Here is a 23,399-nt window from a genome sequence, read left to right as displayed (position 1 = left end):
TGTGTTGTGTTGTGTGGATTGACGAATTCATTTCTCCAAGTTAGGAAACTTGGGTATGGCCTTGGTTTGAGGCTTTAATAGAAAATCTCAGTTCAGTCTCATTCCTGTGTGTCTCCTTTATTCTTCGTACAGAAATTTCATTTCTGACCACTAAATGTATGTGGGTTTTTCCCCACATCAAGCAATTTTCCACCATACCAGCTGGTGTCCTACAATTTATTAATTACTCAGTTCTGACACTATATACTTGGAGATAGAGTCAGAGCCCAAAGGTTAAGGGCTCAATTGCACCAGATTGCTTCTATACCGTTTCAGATACCAATTATTAGTAGGTCTTACTAGGTTACCCACAGTTTCTGTGTGTGCCATGCTAAGTCGCTTTAGTCGTGTCCAACTCTTTGCGACACTGTGGACCATAGCCCGCCAGGCTCCTCTGTTCATGGAATTCTCCAAGCAAAAATACTGGAGTAGGTTGCTATGCCTTCTTTCAGGGGACCTTCTGAACCCAAGGGTTGAACCCACGTTTCTTAAGCCTCCTGCGTTGACAGGCAGGTTCTTTGCCACTAGCGCTAGCTGGGTACTGATGTTATTCAGTCTGTCAGTCAACCCCGTGAACTGCAGCACTCCAGGCTTCCCTGTCCTTCACTATCTCCTGGAGTTTGCTCAAACTCATGTCCATTGAGTCAGTGATGCCATCCACCCATCCTATTGTCTGTCACCCCCTTCTCCTCCTGCCCTCAATCTTTCCCAGTATCAGGGTCTTTTCCAGTGAGTTGGCTCTTTGCATCAGGTGGCCAAAGTATTGGAGCTTCAGCTTCAGCATCAGTTCTTCCAGTGAATATTCAGGGTTGATTTCCTTTGGGATTGGCTGGTTTGATCTCCTTGCTGTCCAAAGGGACTCTCCAGTTCCACAATTTCAGCCTTCTTTATGCTCCAACTCTCACATCCATACATAACTACTGGAAAAATCATAGCTTTAGCTATACCTGGGATCTGACTTGGCTACAAATCAGGTTTCTATGACCTCCACGTAAGGCTTGATTTCCTAGAGTGGCTCACAGAACTCAGGGAAGCATTTACTTAGATTAACCAAGGTGACATCTCAGTGTGGTTTTGGTTTGCATCTCCCTGATGATTAGTGATGTCAAGCATCTTTTCATGTGCCATGTTTTCTTTGGAAAAGTGTGTGTTCAAGTCCTCTGCCTATTTTTTAATCAGGGTTGGTTTTGTTTTGTTTTGTTTTGATGTTGATCTGTAGGAGTTCTTTGTGTACTTTGGATATTAACCCCTTGTCAGATAGATCACTAGCAAATATCTTCCCCCATTTAGTAGGCTTTTGTTATGTTGTGCAAAAGCTTTTTAGTTTGGTGTAGTCCCATTTGTTAGTTTTTCTTTTGTTTCCCTTGCCCGAGAAGCCTTATCCAAAAGAAGTGTTGTTAAGATCCATGTCAAAGAGCATGCTGCCTGTGATTTCTTCTAGGAGTTCTAAGGTTTCAGGTCTTACGTTTTGAGTTTATGATGTGAGAAAGTTGTCTTTTAGCCATTTTAATTACCGTGTCTCTCAGTGTGAACTTCTTTGGATTCCTCTTGTTGGGACTTTGTGATTCTTATACTTAGATGTCTGTTTCCTTTTATAGTTAAGGATATTTTCAGTTAATATTTCTTCAAATAAGTTTGCCCCATTTCTCTCTTTCTTCTCCTTCAAAGAGAAATGTTAGTTTGCCTGATGTCCCAGAAGTCCCTTAAATTATCCTCTTTAAAAAAAATTTTTTTTTTCCTTCTTTTTTCTGTTCAGTTTGGGTGATTTTCACTACTCTGTCTTCCAGGTCACTCACTGATCTGTTCCTCTGTATCATTTTGTTGTTGTTTAGTCACTAAGTCATTTCCAACTCTTTGCAACTGCATGGATTGCAGCCCCGCCCTCCAGGCTCCTCTGTCCATGGGATTTCCCTGGCAGAATACTGGAGTGGGTTGCCATTTCCTTCTCCAGGGGATCTTTCCAAATCAGGGATCAAACCTCTGTCTCCTGCACTGCAGCTGTATTCTTCACTGCTAAACCACTAGGGGAAGTGTTCTGTATCGTCTGCCCTACGGTAGATTCCTTCTAGTGTGTTTTTTCTTTCAGCTATTGCATTCTTCAGCTTTGTTTGGTTCTTCATGTTTTCTAATCCTTTGTTAAAATTCTCACTTTGTTCATCCATGCTTCTCTTGAGTTTGTTGATCTCATGATCATTACCTTTAAATATTTGTAGCTTGCTTTTGCCACTTTTAAAAGTTCTTTTTCTGAGGTTATTTCTTATTCCTGCATTTGGAACATACTCCTCTGTTGCCTCATTTTACCTCATTCTTTGTGTTTGTTTGTATGTATTAGGTAGGTGGGTTGTTTCCTGATTGTGGCTCAGCTGGTAATGAACCCACCTGCAATGTGGGAGACCTGGGTTGGGAAGATCCCTTGGAGAAGGGAAAGGCTACCCACCCCAGTATTCCGGCCTGGAAAATTCCACGGACTGTATAGTCCATGGGGTTACAAAGAGTCGGACACGACTGAGTGACGTTCTCTTTTGGGTAGGTGGGTTGTTTCCTGATCTGGAAAAATGGCAGCATGTAAGAGATGTCCTCTGAGGTTCGATCCTCTGATCCTACGAAATTCTATCCTATGGAAGAGAGGTCTTAGGAGGTCCTAGCCACTAGAGCTATACTCTGGGCTACATCCATCCATCTGCTGTGATAGGGCCGACCACGGTGGATGCAGTGGTAAGTGGGGCTAGCCCCACCCCAGCTGGCTGTCAGACCCTGCCTTGTATGATAGCCACCCTGCTGTGGAGGACTCGGGGCTGGCCCTGGCCTGCCGGGGGCACATGCTCCCCTAGCAGTAACAGGCTAGGGCAGACTCCAGAACGGCAGTCACCCGCACCAGTGTCCTCGTGGGAGAATGAACTCCCCAAACGGCTCCTCCCAGTGTCGGTGTCCCCGGGGTGGTTCCAGTTGCTTTCTTCTTCTCCAGGAGGCTCTCCAGGACCAGCACGTGGGTTTTCTAGGCTCCTCTCAAAGCGCTGCCTCTGGGCTGGCACTCAGAGCACGATGTTTTTTTGTGCATCTTGAAGCACAGAGTCTGCGTTTCCTACAGTGCTCCAGCTCGCCTGTGGTCAGGCCCCACTGTCCTCACTGCCAGATGTTCTGGAAGCTTGTCTCCTCGGTGCAGGAGCCCCAGGCTGGGGAGCTCCGTGTGGCGCTCAGACCTCTCACTCTGGGAAGAGTCTCTGCAACTGTGATTATCCTTCTGTCTGTGAGTTGTCTACCCGAGCTTGTTGGAGAAGGCAATGGCTCCCCACTCCAGTCCTCTTGCCTGGAAAATCCCATGGATGGAAGAGCCTGGTGGGCTGCAGTCCCTGGGGTTGCTGGGAGTCAGACCCCACTGAGCCACTTCCCTTTCACTTTTCACTGTCATGCATTGGAGAAGGAAATGGCAACCCACTCCAGGGTTCTTGCCTGGAAAATCCCATGGACGGAGGAGCCTGGTAGGCTACAGTCCATGGGGTTGCAAAGAGTCGGACTTGACTGAGCGACTTCCCTTTCACTTTTCACTTTCATGCATTGGAGAAGGAAATGGCAGCCCACTCCAGGGTTCTTGCCTGGAGAATCCCAGGGACAGAGGGGCCTGGTGGGCTGCCATCTATGGGGTCGCACAGAGTCGGACACGACTGAAGCGACTTAGCAGCAGCAGCACCCGAGCTTGTGGATTCTGACTCTGTCAGCTCCATTCCTCCTACCCATCTTGTGTGGTTCCTTCTTTATATCTTTAGCTGTGGAAAATCATTTCTGCTTGTCTTCGCATTGTTCTCATGGATTGTTGCTCTGTAAATAGTTGTTATTTTGGATGCTTTTGGGAGAAGGTGAGTTCAGGTTCTTCCTACTCCACCATCTTGGCCACGGACACTACCCTGTTCTTTTGTTAAAGAACTGAGTATCTTTTTCATATGAAAAGTGATTTATTTTTATTAGCTAGTTGTTTTTATTTAACCTATGGGTCTTTGTGGAGTTTTTTGGCTGTGCAAAAATGTATACATTTCTATAATTGGATCATCCATATTTTCTCTATAGTTTCTATATTTCATGTCTTAGAAATTAGGGTTGCTAAATTTAGTGAACTGAAATACAAGAAACCCAGTTAAATTTTAATTTCTGATAAACAATTAGTAACTTCTTAGTATAAGTAAGTCCAGTAGAATACTTGGGACATATTTGTATTAAAGAAAACTCCATTACAAAGACCTTTTGTTTTTCTCATTCCAATGTTATTTTTAAACATTCAGGTGTTTTTCTCGAGCATTCATGGTTTTCAATCCATCTGGAACTTTTCTTTTCTTTTTTTGGTAAAGAATAAGATGGAGAACCAATGCCTTTTCCCCCAAATGGTCAGTATTGTCCCAACACAATTTATTGAATAACCCATCTTTTCCACACTGATTTTTTTTTTTTAAATGGTATTAGATTTTCACTTTAAAATTGGAACTACAAAGTAGGGTACAGAGGTAAGAACTATTATGGGAACAGTTTGTCTTAAATAGAATATAGATGTCTTCCTTTCTCTAGTTTATTTCTGTTTAAATCTTAAATTTAAGCACTCTGGCCAGAAAACACAGCTCTGTGTGAAATAAATAGCTTACCTGGTAATTCAGAGGCCCACAAGCCAAATTGCCCCCAAAGAATGGCTCTTTTTAGGAAAAGCTCAGAGGAAGTACTGGGCCAACACCGTCCTCCACTTTACAGACGCGTCCTCTTCTTTGATGCTGTCAGGGAGCTGAAAGTCATGCTCTCCAGCAGCACAGACACAGATACAGGTGACTCTTCCTGAGCGATTCACAGAGGTGGGTGGAAAAGGAAAGGATTTCATGCAGATTTAATGCAGTCTTAGGTTTCTGCCTTAGAGACTAGATAGTTTAAGTTATTTTTCCATTTTTTAAATGGAACAAAACAAAGGATTTAAACACAGACCTATTGCATACATAACACGTGGAACTCTGCTCAAGTTTATATGGCAGCCTGGATGGGAGGGGAATTTGGGGGAAGAATGAATACATGTATATATATGCCTGAGTCATACCTCGCTGTTCATGTGAAACTGTCACAATATTGTCAATCGGCTATACCCCAAAACAAAACAAAAAGTTTTTTATAAAAAAGAAAACAAACAGCAAAAGCAGAGGATTTATAATTATGCCAAGCTGAATGTAGGATAAAATCGATTCATTGATTTGCCCTTTTTAAAGGCAAAAAGTGATAAGCATCCTCTTTGGTTTGCAAGTCTTGACCAATAATCCCTCCTTTTTTTCTTGAAGATGCAGGAGAGATTTTCTCAGGCAAGGATTACCCCTAATGACTTCAGGGTTCTTAGACTCAGGCTGGGAAAACAGACAGATGTATTAAAAATAATTACTACCTACAGTGAATAAAAACTTAAAAGAAGTTTTTTACTCTGGGAGCACAAGATTGCTATGGTTTTCCTAGGCCTCTGCCTTAGAAGAGCTGGATTGAGACAGTTACTTGTCTGGGCTGCATCTGTAGGGACAGTCATCCTAATGAGTAGGAAAATGTTTGCTAAATAAGCCCAACCACTATAATAATTTAATGTTGCTAAATGATGGCTTGGGATACATTTAGGGGATAACTTCCATTTGTGTTCCTAATCAAGCAAGTAGTATTACTGATTTTTTTCCCTTGCATATCTCTATTCAAGATACGTATACCAGAATGGAAAGTATAGTTAACCCTGGACAACACAGGTCTGAACTGCACAGGTCCACTTATACATGGATTTTATTTCAATAAATACTGTGGTATCTGCAGTTGGCTGAATCCATGGATGAGCAACTTGGGATAGAAAAGTTATATAGGGATTTTTGACTATATGGATGTTAGTACCCCTAACCCCTGAGCTTTTGGGGGGCAACTGTAATCACTAGCTTGTTAAACGAATTCTCTTTTCTTTCTTTTTTAAAAAATTGCTTTGGCCTCACTGTATGGCATGCAGGATTTCAGTTCCCCCACCAGAGACTGAAACCATGCCCCCTGCAGTGGAATCACAGAGTCTTAACCACTGGACCTCCAGGGAAGTCTTCCTCTATCCTCTTTCTTCACACTGCTGCCTTAAACCTGTGTGTGTAGGACTGGAGTGATGACTCCAAGAGGCAAAGAAACCTGATGGAAATGAGGGTATCTATACCAAAAGGAGTTCTAATTTGATTTAAAGAGTTTGCTATGACTTCAGCCTGGGAGTCTTAGACTGAAGAAGATATTTGTGGAAGATATGTTACTGCCAACATTTTAATATCATTTTCTGAGTTGTGTGCCCCAAATTTGTAATGACAGTCATTAACGATACCACCTCTTATGGAATGTCAAATGCTCACTATTAGGCAGCCATCTGCCTACATACCTCGTGTGCATTATCTCATTTACTCCTCAGGAGAACCCTTTACGGTACATATCATTATACCCATTTTACAGGTGAAAAAATTAAGACTCAAAGGTATTAAGTATTTTTCTTCAGGCCATGTAGTTAGCAATCTGTAAAGCCCACATTTAAGCCCAGGTTTTTCTAACTCAAATTCGTATGCTGAAAGATGGTGCTATACTTGCAGCATTACTTAGAACTCTCCATCAGGGTGGACTTAAAGTGTAATCTTTCCTATTTATAATTAATGTAACCCTTTATTGCTCCAAAATATCACACCTGCCAGTTTGCTGTATATCCTGCCAAGGCTCGGTGCAGATTTTTTTTTCTGGAAAATGCAGGTTTGGGTCTTGATGTAATTTCCTGCATGAAGAACAGGCAAGCTGAGGAACAACTTGTATACAATTAAACATTACTATTGGACTTCCCTGCTGGTCCAGTGACTAAGACTCCAAGCTCCCAATGAAGGGAGCCCAGGTTCAATCCCTGGTCAGGGAACTAGATCCCACATGCTGCACCTAAAAATCCCATATGCTGCAGTGAAGACTGATGATCCCTCATGCCACATCTAAGACCCCATGCAGTCAAATAAATATTTTTTTAAAAAAACATTACTACTCCAGACAACCTGGAAGGGTGTGATGGGGTGGGAGGGAGGATCAAGAGGGAGGGGACATATGTATACCTGTGGCTGATTCGTGTTGATGTATGGCAGAAACTAAGACAATATTGTAAAGCAATTATCCTCTGATTATAAGTAAAGAAAACATTTATGTCTCTAAGTTCATCTAATTGGAGAAAACAGCTAAGAAAATGTAAGGATGTTTATAACATTTATAGACCTATAATCGACCTTTCACCCTAATAGATGCCATCTTTGGAGTAAGCCATGATGTCAGTAGAATACCTCTCAAGCTTTTAAAAGCCCCAATCACAGGACTTCCCTGGTAGCACCGTGGATGAGGATGCACTTGCCAGGATAGGGGAGGTGGGTTTGATCCCTGGGCTGGAAAGCTTCCACATGCCATGAAGCGACAAAGCCCGTGCACCTCAACTGTTGAGCCTATGCTCGAGAGCCCGGACACTGTAAGTACTGAAGCCCATGCTCCACCCTCAACGGGAGAAGCCACTGCAATGAGAAACCTGGGCACCACAACTAGAAAGTGTTCCCTGCTCACTGTGACCAGAGAAAGCCCACATTCTGGAAGGAAGATGCAGAACAACCAAAAAAAAAAAAAAAACAAGCCCATATCACAATATCATAGCTGAACGCAAGTGGACAAAAATGGGCTCACCACACAGCAGATCACCATAAAGAATACTATAAAGGCTCTGTATTCTGGTCCCCATTCCCTACTGTAATTTATAGCAATAACTTCATACAGCTTCTGGATCAGCTGTTCAGGTGCCCTCCTGTGATTGTATAAGAAGATATACAATCCTGTATAAGAGAAGACAATTAACATGCTTTCATCCTCTTTTGCCAAGTTCTTATAATTGCTTCAGACAGTAACTAAATAAACACATTGGTTAATTACTCTTAGTAAGGACAGCTCAATTACGCCAAAACCAAATTCAGTGTTTTTATTGGCTAATCTTCAACATCTATAAGTAGCAAACAATTTTTTAAAAAATCACTGATCAGTGGATCAAGTCAGTTTCTTCATGGGGTGCATTTTAATTTGGTCTTCTAGAGAAGGAAATGGCAACCCACTCCAGTGTTCTTGCCTGGAGAATCCCAGGGATGGGGGAGCCTGGTGGGCTGCCGTCTCTGGGGTCACACAGAGTCGGACACGACTGAAGTGACTTAGCAGCAGCAGCAGAAAGCACATGGGTAGAGACATGTGCTCTGAAACTTGAAACATTTAAGTTTCAATGTTGCTGAAAACACAAACATTTAAGAATACCCACATCAAAGTTTTACAGATTGGGTATCAATGATTAAGTAAGAGTTCCTACCTGAAAATCTTGTGTGCCATAGCCACCTCGCACCTGTGGCAATTCAACTGAATGTTTGGATTGTTTTTATTTTATTCGTTTATTTATTTTTGGCCATGCTGCGCAGCTTGTGGGATCTTAATTCCCCAACCAGGAATCAGACGCAGGGCCCACGGCAGTGAGAGCACCAAGTCTTAACCACGGAACTGCCAGGGATTTATATCAACTGAATATTTGTCTATACATTAGAGACTTTTATAGAAAACTTTCAAACCCTGTCTGAAGCCCAACTCCATGTAGACAAAGCTCTCTGGGAATGAATACATGTCAGGTTCTTCAGTATTCAATATAAAATATGTTGTCACTTCAATGGCAGGAGTCTAACCTGGCAGAAGACGCTCCTTTCAACCCGTAACTGAGACTGCTTTCCAGTGATCACAGTCTTGAACGACTTGCTCTTGTTATTGTGAAAAACCAGATGGATACATTTGATATTTAAAAAGCATTGTTGGTAGGAGGTGTGGGTGAGTGACAGGGAGGGCTTATCAGAGGGTGCAAAGAAACTTTGGCGACAGGGGATACATCTACCAGCTTGATTTTGGTGTTGGTTCACAGGTGTATACTGTGGAACTCGTCAGATTGTATACTTCAAGTGTGTGCAGTTTGTTGAATGTATATTATACTACAGTAAAACTGGAAGTAAAATAATGTTTAGGTCAGGTATTACCAAATGTGAGTAATCATCAGCCTCACCTGGAAGCTTATTTAAAACCTCAGGAGAACTGAGACCCTGAAATCAGTGTTTGAAAACCCCTAACATGGTTTCATTAACCAGCTTTGTAAACCTTCTGTTAAGGGCCTTTAAATGTGTTATACAAATTGCTTCATGTAAAAATGCACACAACCTAATTTATGGCAGTTAGCCCTAGCAAAAAAGTTCAATCTGGTGAACTGACAGACTTCCTTTTTTTATATAATGACAATGTGTATCTCTGTTCCTTTTTCCTTGGGCACTGGGATGCTCGAGAGGTAAGTTCCACTTCTCCTTTAAGGCAGGAGTTTTTCTTAGCCTGGGATTTCTGTTTTATTTCCATCCTAATCACATTTTACTTCTTTACTGTCAGTTTAAAGATTTTATTGTATTTAAGTTTTTTGTTTTTATTTTTATCTGTTTCAGATTTTTTTTTCAGATTTTTTTTTTTAAGTAGGTCATGTTACCAATAATAAACAAGATTTAGAGCAGGAATAGATAGAACCTCTTTAAAAGGTTCAAAAGATGAAATCATGACCTTTTTTATGTCATTTGGCTATGCCGCTATACCAGAGGCCTGGCATATATGAACTGACATTATGCCTGCAGAATTATTGTGATTGTGATAATGATGAGGCATTTGTAGACTTTGAAATGAGATTTCATCAAAATGCTTAAGTGCAATTTTCAGTAGTGAGGTAGCATATTCTTTCTCATAGAAGTATGGGTAAAGCTTGGCAACTAACATAATTTCCAATGTTTCTTGTATACCTGATGTATAAATGTACATAATTGACACACACCTATTCTAAGAAAGGTTCAATGAGTGCTCTAAAGATTCACAGAATTTTGTAAGGTAAAATAAATTAGACAAGTGTGAAGAAAATAAGACAAAGCATGAAAGGTCTGATTGGCACAAAAAAAGTCAACATAGTCTTGCTGGAGATGGGAAAATTTTAACTTTCTAGCGGCCCATATGAAAAGTTTCTCTGCTCAGATAAGAAGTACGTGTGATCGTAAATCTAGAAAGATCTCTGTTTCCTATAAGATCTTCATGGAGAAAGCACTTTGAAGGGCATCATCTTGTCTTTCAGTGGGGACTGTTACCATCATGTGATGCTAGTAAATTATAATGCAGTTCAGATTTTTATGTGAACTGGTTAAGATGAGTTTAAGAAATTTTCCAGTCCATTAAAAAAAGAGATTGTCAACATTTTTTCTCCTTGTTAGCCAACAGAACAAGCATTGTGGGGTGGAAGAAATCTCCTTTGGTGATACACAGTCAAAGGGAATCAGTTTTTTTTATTGAGGATGATACACACCAAATCTTTGTCTTCCTGTCTGGTATCGCTAGGTCAGTTTCTAGGCTGTAGGGTGCTTTTTTACCAATTAGAACAAAGGACCACCACCCCCCAACCCTAGGCAAATCTAGCATTCAGATCTAGATTTCCACCCCTATCTCTCCTCCCATTACCAGCCCACCTGCTCCCCTCCTGTCTTATGTCAGGGCACCTTTATTTTATTTTAAAAAAATTTTTTTTAATGTGACCACTTTAAAAATCTTTATTGACTTTGTTACAGTATTGCTTCTGTTTTGTGTTTTGGTTTTTTGGCGGCAAGGCATCTGGGATCTCAGCTCCCTGATCAGGGATCGAACCTGCAATCCCTGCGTTGGAAGGCAAAGTCTTAATCTCTGGACAACCAGGGAAGTCCTCCAGGGCACATTTTGTGCAGTGCACATGCGTAAAAGTATGTGGCGGTCATGAAAATGAACTGAAGGATCAATTAGGCAGTTTCAGAAATAGCCAGCTAAACAGCCTCATGTTTCAGCCTCATTTTTTTTTAACTAGTAGAATTTTTCACAAGGCTTATTAAACTTTATTAGGTATTCGAATCACACAGGAACTTCTTAAAAATGCATATTTCTGGATACTGCAACCTCCAATTCTGATATAGTAAACCAGGGATTGAAACCCAGGAAGCTACATTTTAACAAAAAGCAAGGTGATTCCAATTTGAGAAAAGCTGACCAAGGAATAAATAGTACAGGTTTAAAAATCATACTGATAGAATTTCAAATTGTTGTGTCATTATAAGTTGTGTAAACTTGGGAAAACTAACCTTTCTTTCTTTATTTTTATTTTAATATTTTTTTATTTGGCTGTACCAGGCCTTAGCTGCAGCATGTGAACTCTCAGTTGCGGCACATAGGATCTAGTTCCCTGAACAGGGATCGAATCTGAGCCCCCTCCCTGTATTGGGAGTGTGGAGTCTTAGCCATTGGACCGCCAGGGAAGTCTGGGAAAACCAACTTTTCCTTGCCTCAGTTTCTTTGATTGTAAAGTGCCAATTAAAAATTCTTCCAGCACAGGGTTATTTTAAGGATGAAGTCAGATTAAATATTCTACCAGAGTACCTGGAGGGTAGTAAGCACATAATAAATGCTGGTTACTGTTTTCACAGTATACTTTCAAAGCTCTATTCAGGGTAAGTCCAACCCTTAGGAAAGTATTTTTAAGTGAACGCACAGACAGCACTTTACTCTCATTTTATGATATTTGTCTGCACCTCCTCAGGGCATAGAAGTGCTTCCATTAGCATATCTATACAACCCCAAAGAAATCTCTTGCTTACTTCTTTGAAGTCTTCAGATATAAAGTAGTCATCCTTTTTTATTTTTGATTTTGCTTATTGCCTACATCCTCATCACCATGCTTATTTTAATACATAATATTCAGATCTCATCAAGCCATTTATCTAGTTTGCAAATGCTGAAAACAGTGATTCTTTTTTTTTTTCAATGTTTCCCTTTAATGTCACTATTATGGAATTATGGAAAGCTGAATTCTAAGCCCAAATCCCCTTGGGAATAATTTTAACTAACTCATCTGAAGTCTGCCTCATAAAATTGCAGGAAGCTGGGGCAGAGTTGGGGGTTCCCTTCCATTTAGGCACTAACTGCCCAGTTTGAAAGAGCCAGACTTTATATCACAAAGACAATTTAGAGATAATCTCAGTAAAACCTATAACTGAATGTGGACTTAAGCATTACTCTACAAAGAAATAAGTTTTTCCTATAGTGGAGGAAAAGCTGTTTTTCCTTCTACCCAGCTCAGGTTCATTTCTTGTGTATGTGTGCATGCCCAGACTGTCTGACTCTTTGAGACCCCATAGACTAGAGCCCACCAGGCTCCTCTGTCCATGGAATCTTCTAGGCAAGAGTACTGGATGGAGTGGGTTGCCATTTCCTACTCCAGAGGTTCATTGCCTGGGGCCTTGTAAATCAGACTGAAAAAAGACTGATTAAACAGAGAAGTCTATTGACATGTACACCTCTGTATACAAGGGAGCACTCAGTGATGAGATTCAAAGAGGTGGTTAGAACTTGGGCTTATGGCATCTTTTAAAAAAAAGAAAGCGATAAATGATTAGAGAAGAGGCAAGATGAAAGATAAGGACCTTGAGTTTCTAGGGCAGCATATTGTAGGGAGGTAAATATTTTAGGAGCTAATAGAAGATAAGTGCTGAGTTAATAAAGTTCATTTTATAGATTTCGTTGGTGCCATCCCTGGGCCATTAGGGTCTAAACTTGTCTCCAGTGATTAACTTCTGTCCTTCCAGGAAGAGAAAGGAGGGGGATACCTTTACAAATTTATGTCCTCCTTTCAGGCAAACAGGGAAAGTGTGGAGAGCTTTCCTTGAATATGATTCTTCTCAGTTGCCTTCATTTCAAAATAATCCTTATGCTAAAGTAGGATATTCTGTACGCTTCATTCCCATTGAAGGAGACCGTGGAGCATTTTAGGACTGTGTGAAGCGGAAACAGACACTAGTTATTTTAGAAACCAGGTACATTTTTATATAATATTTCTACCTCAAAGAAGGCTTTTGAAGCATTTACAAATTCAGCATAGCTAACTCAAGTGAATGATGTTGTTTTGTCATTTGAAATATTAAAATCAAATTTTCCCCCAATGGCTTTAGTAGGTGTGGAAGCTAAACAGTTTTTAGATAAAGCAAATATCTGGGTCCAGCAATTTCCAGTTATTATTTCTTTCCTGCTTTTATTCATTCTTTTTAGTAAATGTTCCTCAAACCGTGTTTCAGAAATGTTTAATGGTTCCAACCACCTTCATCTGGGACAGTTTTCCTGACTCAGTTTTACGGTACAGTGGTGCCTCTTACCTGCAGGTGGGGGGTATATTCCAAACCCCGAGTGGGGAGTACTTCTAACTGAACCCTATACAGGTATGTTCCAAACTCCTAGGGAACCGGTGGCCATTGGGAGAGCATTAAACTGAAGATCAAACTCCTAGGGAGTGGAGTACTTCTAACTGAACCCTATATATACTATGTTTTTTCCTATACATAATACCTATGACAAATTTATAGATTAGACATAGTAAGAGAATATCTGAATTGCCAGCATCACTACTCTTGTGCTTTGGGGTTAATATTAAGTAAAATAAGAGTGACTTGAATACAGGCACTGCAATATCGTGACAGTGGGTCTGATAACCGTGATAGCTACTAAGTGACTGTCAGGTAGGATATTCTGGACAGAGGGATGATTTACATCACGGGTCGGACAGAGCAGGGTGACAAGAGATTCTACCGTGACTCTCAGCACGACACACAATTTAAAGCTTATGGATTGTTTATTTCTGGAACTTTCCATTTAATATTTCACATCTCAGTTGATTCAAGGTAACTGAAACTATGGAAAGCAAAACTACAGGTAAGGGGAGGGGATGCCTGTATTGTGGTAAAGGATTCAACCTCAAGAATTATGTCTAGAAAAAGGATAGAAGATACTCACTCAATTATTTTACTAGAAAATTAGCTGCAAAACACATCAATTATGGAAATCACATGCAAATTACTTAAATAACATTAAAAATCCAAGTCCCCTTCCACCAACCTCCCGCCTTTTTTAACTATTTCAGCCATGTATAATTACATAGTCCATGGTATTAAGTACATTCACATTACTATACACTCACCTTTTGATGAAGAATCTAGATTATCTTCGTACAAATCAGGAGTGGAACAGTTCAAGAAAGAAGGGGAGGGAAGGAGAGGGGAAAGGAAAGTAAGGCAGGGAGGTAGGAATAAAGGTAAGAAGGAAGGGAAGGGACTTCTCTGCATGGTCAGTGGTTAAGAATCTGCCTGCCAGTGCAGGGGACGTGGATGGTTCAATCCCCTGGTCCGGGACTGAACATGCTGCAGAGCAATTCAGCCCGTGCACCACAACTGTTGAAGCCTGCGTGCTCTGGAGCCCCTCTGCCACAACTGCTGAGTCCGTCTGCTGCAGTTACTGAGCCTATGTGCCTAGAGCTTGTGCTCAACAACAGGAGAAGCCACCACAATCAGAAGCCCGCACACTGCAACTAGAGACTAGCCCCAATTCGCCACAACTAGAGAAAGCCCACGTGCAGCAATCAAGACCCAGTGCAGCCGTAAATAAATCAAAAAGAAGGAAGGGAAGAAGGAGGGTCATCCCAAGATAGTTTTAGCTTTCACTTGCCTTACACACTTAGAGAGTTTGGCAGCTGTGAGCTCTCATAGCTGAAAAAAGAACCATGGCAGTGCTACAGGTGGGATTTCAAAGACTGTAAAATATGCGGCGAACTGTGTTGCTCCCTATTTATGGACCCAGGTCTCTACTTTTTTACATTCAAGGCTTGAAGTTTGTTGAAATTTTGCATGGATAACAAGATGGGATGCAGTTGGGATGGTTTTCCCTTGATCAGTGGGAAGCACCTTCTATGTGCAGAATAGCAGACAATGACACAGTCAAGGGTCTTAAAGGAGCAAAGGATATGCACATTAATATAAATCACAGATCAGTGGTAGCAGAAGTCTGTTTTTAAAAAAACTTTTTATTTTATGTTGGAGTATAGCAGATTAACAGTGTTGTGATAGTTTCTGGTGGAGAGCAAAGGGGACTCAGCCAGACATAGAGGTGTATTCATTCTCTCCCAAACTCCTCTCCTATCCATGCTGCCACGTAATACTGAGCAGACTTCTCCGAATGATAGCACAGGTCTTGAAGACAATGTTTTGGTACAGGAATTCAGAAAAAGGAGTAACTTCTGCAAGCTGGAATGATTTTTGCTTAATTGTTACAATGACTGCATTCACTTAGTTCAAATTCTAATTGAAATCAAATGTCAATAAAAATCTCACTTTGTTTACAGAATTTGAAACACTATGCACAAAAAAGGGCAAGAATTATGTAATTTCAAAGCCAATCTGCCAAACCATTTTTATTAATGCTTCATGATGACTGTATTGTAGATAGAAGAGACATACCCAGCATTCTTTGTCAGCCTTCTGGGAAACTAGGTCTTGAATTTTGAGAACTGTGATTAGTGAGAGCGCCTCAGGAATGCCTTCCTCTGTTAAATGCATTGCTTTTGTACTCTAAAGCTTCTGATGTTCTTGAGGGCAATTGGACTGATTTTACTGCATTATTTTATTTTCTAGTGGAAGCATTACTACTCCAGTATAATGGAACAAACTTTTCTGTGGATGAAATGGAAATATTAGGTTGGCCAAAAAGTTCCCTCAGGCGTTTATGTACCATTTTATGGAAAAATATGAACGAACTTTTTGGTCAACCCAATACCTTGAACATGTAAACCTCTTGTATGAAAGCAAAATTGCCCGTATCTAAGTGGCCAAAGATGACATGTCATGGTTTGTGGACGATATTGTTACTTCCTATGAATGAGACCAATGTTGAAATTGCAAATAGAACCCTCACGTTTTAAGCTATGTTGCTAAGACTTTGCAGAATTTATCAAGAAAGTGGTCAGTGGTTTCAAATGATGGCTAATCCTACCCAGAAGCATGGGAAAATGCATTAAATCCAACTATTCACTGTCTGTTCATGGTAAAGCTGACCCGAAGACTACGCCACAGGTCTTCATGACTAAATGCAAATAGTGACTTTAGTTGGCTTTTTTAAAATCTGTGTGAAATTTTTGTTAGAAGATATAAGTGTTGATGCATAATTATTGCTTCTAATCTTTGATTCTAACACACTTACTCAAGTGTTTCTTTTTTTAATTAATTAATTTATCTTAATTGGAGGATCATTAATTTACAATATTGTGGTGGTTTTTGCCATTCATCGATATGAATCAGCTGTGGGTACACCCGTGTCCCCCCATCCCGAACCCCCCACCCACCTCCCTCCCTACCCTATCCCTCTGGGTTGCCCCAGAGCACTGGCTTTGGGTGTTCTGCCTCATGCATCCAACTTGCACTGGTCATGTTTTACATATGGTAATATACATGTTTCAGTGCTGTTCTCTCTAATCATCCCACCCTCGCCTTCTCCCAGAGAGTCCAAAAGTCTGTCCTTGACATCTGTGTCTCTTTTGCTGCCCTGCATATAAAATCGTTGTTACTGTCTTTCTAAATTCCATATATATGCATTAATATACAGTATTTCCCTGGAGGAGGGCATGGCAACCCACTCCTGTATTCTTGTCTGGAAAAACCCCGAGGACAAAGGAGTCTGCGGAGTTCAGTCCATCGATTGCAAAGAATCAGACATGACTGAAGTGACTGAGCACATACAGTATTTGTCTTTCTCTTTCTGACTTGTGAGCTTAGTGAAGTCGCTCAGTCATGTCCGACTCTTTGGACTGTAGCCTACCAGGCTCCTCCATCCATGGGATTTTCCAGGCAATAGTACTGGAGTGGGTTGCCATTTCCTTCTCCAGGGGATCTTCCTGATCCAGGGTTCGAACCCGGGTCTCCCGCGTTGTACGCAGACACTTTACCATCTGAGCCACCCTGGAAGTCCTTTCTGACTTACTTCACTCTCTATAATAGGATCCAGTTTCATCCACCTCATTAGAACTGACTCAAATGTGTTCCTTTTTATTAGCTGACTTTTTGTCTAAATTAAGATCATTTGGCAGGTACATGGAAAGATGCTCAGCATCACTCATCATCAGGGAAATACAAATCAAAAGCACAGTGAAATATCACCTCATACCTGTCAGAATAAATCAAAGAGACAAAAATAATAAGTATTGGTGAAGATGTGGAGAAGGGGAAGGTTCACATACTGTTGAAGCCTTGCTTGGAGAATTTTGAACATTACTTTGCTAGCGTGTGAGATGAGTGCAGTTGTGCAATAGTTTGAGCACTCTTTGACATTGCCTTCTTTGGAATTGGAACAAAAACTGTTTGTGTACCATTGAGGGGAGTATAAATTAGTGCAACCACTGTGGAAACAGTATGAGGCCACTATGGAAATAGTATGGAAATATTTCCTCAAAAAACTAAAATTAGAACAATCATATGATCCAACAGTTTCACTCCTGGGTATTTATCTGATGAAAATGAAGACACTAATTTGAAAAGATGTATGCACCTGCATGTTTATTACAGCATTATTTATAATAGCCAAGACATGGCAGCAGCCTGTGTCCAACAATTGGAGTAGCTAAAGAAAATGTGATTTTATACACACAAATATATATATATATATATATATATATATATATATATATATATAAGTTATATAGTATATATAGTGGAACATTATTCAACCATAAAAAAAACACAAAATCTTGCCTTTTTTGACAGCATGAATGGACCTTGAGGGTATTATGCTAAGTGAACTAAGTCAGATAGAGAAAAACAAATGTCTTTATATGTGTCATATGATTTCACTTACATGTGGAATTGCATCTAAACATATGAACACATATAAACAATGAACACAACAGACAACCGAGTGTATAGATGTAGAGATTAGATTGTGGTTGCCAGAGGTGGAGTGTTGGGACGGTGGGCAAAATGTGTGAAAGGGTAAAATGCCAGCTATCATTTGGGTCTGGTTTTGTTTGACAGCGCCAGCTCATAAGTCATGTTTAGACTGAGTCAGCAGATGTTAAAGGATGAGGGAGTGGATGGAATATGTTAAGCAATCAGAATGGGGGAAAATAATGGAATAAGAGATCGCTGCACTTTTGACATTTCACATGTAAATGGCATTATAAATAATATGCACCAGTTACTTGATTCAGGACCTCAGACCTTTCTGTAATGGATTTGAAGCACAAAGTACAGTATTTATAGCCAGCGTGGAGTCTTCACTTTCAAGGATGGTTATACTCTGGGGGCTAGAAAGCCAGCTGAGCTCCACTCGTGAAGAGTTCTGCCATGCCAAGGCAGTTGACCGCTCTCTCTTCCCTCTTCTCCACTGTCCTGCAGACCAGACGATGTGCTCCTGCATCGCACGCATGACGAGATAGTCCTTCTGCACTGCTTCCTGTGGCCCCTGGTGACGTTCGTGGTGGGTGTTCTCATTGTGGTCCTGACCATCTGCGCCAAGAGCCTAGCAGTCAAGGCAGAAGCCATGAAGAAGCGCAAGTTCTCTTAAGGGGAGTCGGCTCGTGGGAAGTGAAGCCCAGCAGCTGCTCTCGTCTGCACACATCTACCTGCAGAGCCTGCTTCCCGGCCCAGGAGATGGAAGGGGCTGTGAGGGGTCTCCGAGAGGCTCCCCCTCAATGACAGCAGAGGCAGGCACAACCCGAAGACCTGGAACCTCACCGATTATTTTCCATGTGTTGTAGCAATAGCTGCAGGGGCAAGCTCTGAGCTGTATGGAGTTATCCGTTTCAGAAAATCCTATAGAAGTTAATTTTCTTCGGGGAAATAACTATATAATTGTACAGTGTAGAATACAAACTATTATGATTTATGCTACCTAAAAATATTAAAATAGAGTGGTCTGTGTTCTTTTCTATTTCCTTTTTTATGCTTTGAACACCAGGGTTTTAAAAAAGGGTCTTATGGGTTTCATTTGATTTTGCTAGGTGAAACTTTGACCTGGACACAGGGATTCCTGCACAAATCTTGACCTCACCATGTAACCCCCAGTCTCTGGTATGAAGGAGTACGTTAGACTCCTCTTTGAAAAGGAAAAACTGCCACTGTTAACTCAGTCTCCAGTCACTTCTGTGACTCTCCAGCAAGGAACCCTCAAAGAGGAAAACATTCTCCCAACACTCCGTTGTTTCTCACCAGATTATTTCTTAAGAGAGGGAGGAGATTCTGAACAAGGTCTGTCCTAGCTCTAAGAGCACTGTGCCTCATTATTCATCGTTCAGGTAATTTTTGATGGGTTTTTGTCTCTCTGCAATAGAATGTACATGATGTGAAGGACACATTTCAGCTTAGTTAAATGCGGTTTTCATTTTTCTTTTAGGTCAGGGTAAAAATGATCAAAATCAGTTAATTTTATTTTCTTTGTCCTTGCCTTGATGTTTTCAGTTTTAAAATGAGACTATTGCTGCAGTTGTTAATGGTTGCCTAGACAAGCCTGGAGACGCAAGCCAGCTCACATCACTCTGCCGCTGAGCTCTCTGCGCCTTTATCAGAAGTTCATGGACGAGACAGTACTTCTTTGCATCTGTTCATAAACTCAGATTCCAAATATCAATCATATCTAAGTGACTATCTAAGCTCCTCTATTTATTTACCATGTAGAATCAAACCTTTGCTTACAAGAGATGTACAAATTTTTGGTTGAGGAAAAACTGACAACACACACTTTATTTGCTTTTTCTTATTCTTCAGACGTGTTTCTGTTAGAATGATGACAAATTGGACTGTAAGGACAAGCTGCCCTCATTTATTTTGCTCAGCATTCTAAGAAAGATACATATTAGTGGCTTGATGACTTCCTGACTTTGGGTCCACATAGCAATGTTTTCTTAAATTTGAAACTCAAGTAACTGAAAGAACCATTGTCATCTGTGGAAGACTAGGGTGTTGGATGAGTAAGATATTTTTCTTCCAATTCAAGTGTTACAGATTTCACTGTGAAAAAGGCCTTGAACACACTATTTATGACATCCTTTGAGGCAGCTACAGTGCCTTGACTTCAATCCCAGGTTTCTGTTGCAGCATCCCTGTTGTCTCAGCAACAAAGTGAACCATTCTGAAGCAGAGAGTAACATGAAAATGCGGCTCAGAGAAAGTCAACGTCATTGCATTACATTGTGGGAGATGTATTGTGTAGATGAAGTCTCTTTATCCATTTTATCTAAATCCAATAATCTGTGATTAATTGATTACAGGGAGTTGATAAAAACAGTGCGTGAACATACATGTTGGTAAAAAGGGAAGTTGATATATATTGATGTGAGTTTTTATTTACCAGTTTTTAACCATTTATATTAAATTAAATAAATGCTTCTATTTAGGCTCAAAGAGTATACCTGGTTATATTCTGTAGGTTGATTTTTGGAAAGAAGAAGCACGCTGAATTACTGAGGTCACATATAATTTTAAAATCTTCCTTGCTAGTAGCCAGTTAAATTTGAGGTACTTTATTTATACTTATCATTAAAGATAAAATGCAATGGAACAACATTTTTAAGATCACAGAAGACAAAGAAGCTTAACTACTTAATATTTCAATTCTCTTTTTTCTAAATATAAATGAGGAAATGGTATAAGCTGCTGAAACAGAAACCCCCCAATATGATGACTCATGTAAGACAGAAGTTTCTTTCTTTCTCTTATGGCAATCTGGAGGTACCTGAGAAGTCATCCAGGTCAGGGAGGGCAGGTCTGTTTCTTAAGGTAATCAAGGAACCCAAGCTTGTCTACCTTGTCCTCTCATTATCAAAGGTGTTATTCATCCCATGGTCAAAGTGGGCTCAAAAATACACCACATTCTGCAGCCCGTGAAAAGAGAGCGATTTGGGAGCCAGCTATTGGGTTGACCAAAAGTTCGTTCTGGTTTTTTCATAAGGTGTTAACCTTTTGGAAAAGTCTGTACAAGCTTTTTCAGCCAACCCAATGCTTCCTTTTAAGGAAGTTCCAGCCATCACCCTGCTCATAGTCCATCCGTGAATACCGATTACATAAGTATACCTAGCTTCAAGGAAGACTGGGACCTGTTGTCTCCAGCTAGATGGACGTATGTCCTATTAAAGCTCCAGGATAAAAGGAAAAGGGGAGAATGATACTAGAGTTAAAGACAGGAATGATGGGCAGCTGTCAGTGGCCCATGCTACGATGAAAATCTGGGCAGGGATGACAAAGATCTGTTGGCCCTGGCAGGATGTACAGGCCTTGGTTAGACCGTGAATCTTCTCTCTGGGAGAAACTCCCTTGTCCTCTGTTCTCTCTGGCCTCTACTTTGACTTCTAGGAGATTCTTGCTCCTCAGACTTCTTAGCCACATCTGAAGCTTTTGGGAGGCATCACAGCTTTTGCAGGCCCCCACCTGCTGGTGCAGATTTGTAGAGGAGACCTAGATTTCCTTAGAGACTGAACAAATGTAGATTTTTCAAGTTTATAGGGTGGTTGTTTAATTGACTGCAGTAGGGAGTTTGACTATTTTTGATGTTGGGGTGCTAACATCTTTCCCTTTCTGCTCCCCTTTTCCTTTCCCCTTCTGCTCCACATCTGGGCAAGCTGATTAGTGAGCCTGGGTACCCCCTCCTTTGGACTGGGTGGGAAGTTCAAATCATACAAGCCCTAGCCTGCTTGCAGGAACCCACTCCCTGCCCCACATCCTAAGAATAATAAAGTCAAACCAGTCAAGTCATTTTTGGATCTGCTTGGGAACTGCTCCACTCTCCTAGAAAGTCTCATTCATTATGTGAATAATAAACCTTTTCATACCCTCTTGATGTGTGTATGGTTATTAGTCTCAACATCCAAACCAAATTTGGGGTAATGGGTTTTCATGTGGCCTCTGAAGGGGTGCTTACAACATTGGTAATGAAGTTTCATCAAAACATGGTTTTCGGTGTTTTTGCTTTTAGTTTTGTTAGTTCACACAAAAGTATTCACAGCCAAAGAGCTACTCTTGTTATACTTCTTAAGGCAGCGGCATCTTCTTTACTAGTCTCTGTGCTTGGCCTGTGTCTCCATCCCTCAGTTGAGTGGCAGCCACTTTGAAGCCTTCTGGAAAACCGGGTTTAAGTGAGAATGCTTCACCCTTTAGCTGGTCTTTTCTGCTCAACTGACTTCCGTTGTCTGGTCAGTAATATTGGGATACTCAGTGGAGACTTTCAGAGAGACTGCATAATAATTTGCTTTTTGGTGCATAGAAATGGTCGGGCTGCAGGATATAGTCTTAGTTCCTGAAACAAGGCTGAATTACCTACTTGTAAATAGTTTTTCTTGTTTCACTATTTTTCATAGTTCCTTGCCAAAAAAACAGCAATAAAGCAGCCAATACACATCATCACTCTGCTTTTTTTTTTTAATTAACTGTTGTTTTAAATGTTTATTTATTGATTTATTTTTGGCTGTACTGGATCTTTGTTGCTGCACACAGAGTTTCTCTAGTTGTGGAGAGCAGGGGCTAGCCTAGTGGTGATGTGAGGGCTTCGGTAGTTGTGGCTTGAGGGCTCCAGAGCATCAGCTCAGCAGTTACGGGGCCCAGACTTACTTGCCCTGCGGCATGTGGGATCTTCCCTGACCAGGGATCAAACCCTCATCCCCTGCATCGCAAGGTGGATTCTCAACCACTGGACTCCCAGGGAAGCCCCACTCTGCTTTTTTCTAATTACTTGCCACAAAGCCATAGGTTTGCCTGTCAAGTCGTTACAAGTGCCAGTTTTATCTAGTGGTTAGCCAAAGCACAAGGGTCTCTAGTTTTCCATCCTGTAATATCTATTTCCTCGCTGCCTGGCAACAATACATAGCCACATATTTTGTTATGACAGGGATATAATTTACATGGCCCTTCTCTCTTTTTTGTGGAGTATGGTTGCGGTACATTGTTGCCTTAGTTTCCGCCGTACAAGGAAGTGAATCAGCCACGGGATAGTATACCCCTTCCCTCTTGAGCCTCCTTCCCACCCCGCCATCCCACCCCTCTAGGCCATCACAGAGCCCTGAGCTGAGCTCCCTGGGCTACACGGCAGCTTCCCACTAGCTAGCTATCTTTCACATATGGTAGTCTATACATGTCAAGCCTAATCTCCCAATTCATTTCTCCCTCCCCTGCCATCAATGTGTCGACACATCTGTTCTCTCCTAGAGTCTGTCACACAGAGCGAAGTAAGTCAGAAAGAGAAAAAACAAGTATCATATATTAACGCATGTATGTGGACTCTAGGAAAATGGTACAGATAAACCTAGTTCCAAGACAGGAATAGACATGCAGACATACACTGTCTTTTTCTGAATGGTCTCATCTGATGATCTCAGCTGGTGATTCCCACATCTATTCTCTCCTGTTTTGAGCTCTGAATGTATT

General features: G+C 41.0%; 1 protein-coding gene across 3 annotated transcripts in view; it reads left to right on the top strand.

The window, feature by feature from the left end:
• KCNMB4 (potassium calcium-activated channel subfamily M regulatory beta subunit 4) overlaps positions 1-23,399 on the top strand; it is a 101,335-nt gene that overhangs the window by 47,868 nt on the left and 30,068 nt on the right. The window contains exons 3-4 of one of the 3 annotated variants that reach the window (XM_065934629.1): positions 18,384-18,465; positions 18,989-21,817. The exons of 1 other annotated variant lie outside the window; for it this stretch is intronic. In XM_065934629.1, coding sequence (XP_065790701.1) covers positions 18,384-18,465; positions 18,989-19,000 — 94 coding nt within the window. In that variant the 3' untranslated portion in view covers positions 19,001-21,817. Of the gene's footprint in view, positions 1-18,383; positions 21,818-23,399 lie in introns of those variants that run through there. One more of the 3 variants, XM_065934627.1, reaches the window with a different exon arrangement.

Source organism: Muntiacus reevesi, chromosome 4 (genome assembly GCF_963930625.1).
Source record: "Muntiacus reevesi chromosome 4, mMunRee1.1, whole genome shotgun sequence".
Taxonomy (NCBI): Eukaryota; Metazoa; Chordata; class Mammalia; order Artiodactyla; family Cervidae; genus Muntiacus; species Muntiacus reevesi.
Note: the sequence above shows the minus strand (reverse complement) of the source record. Positions and strands in the feature narration are given on the sequence as shown.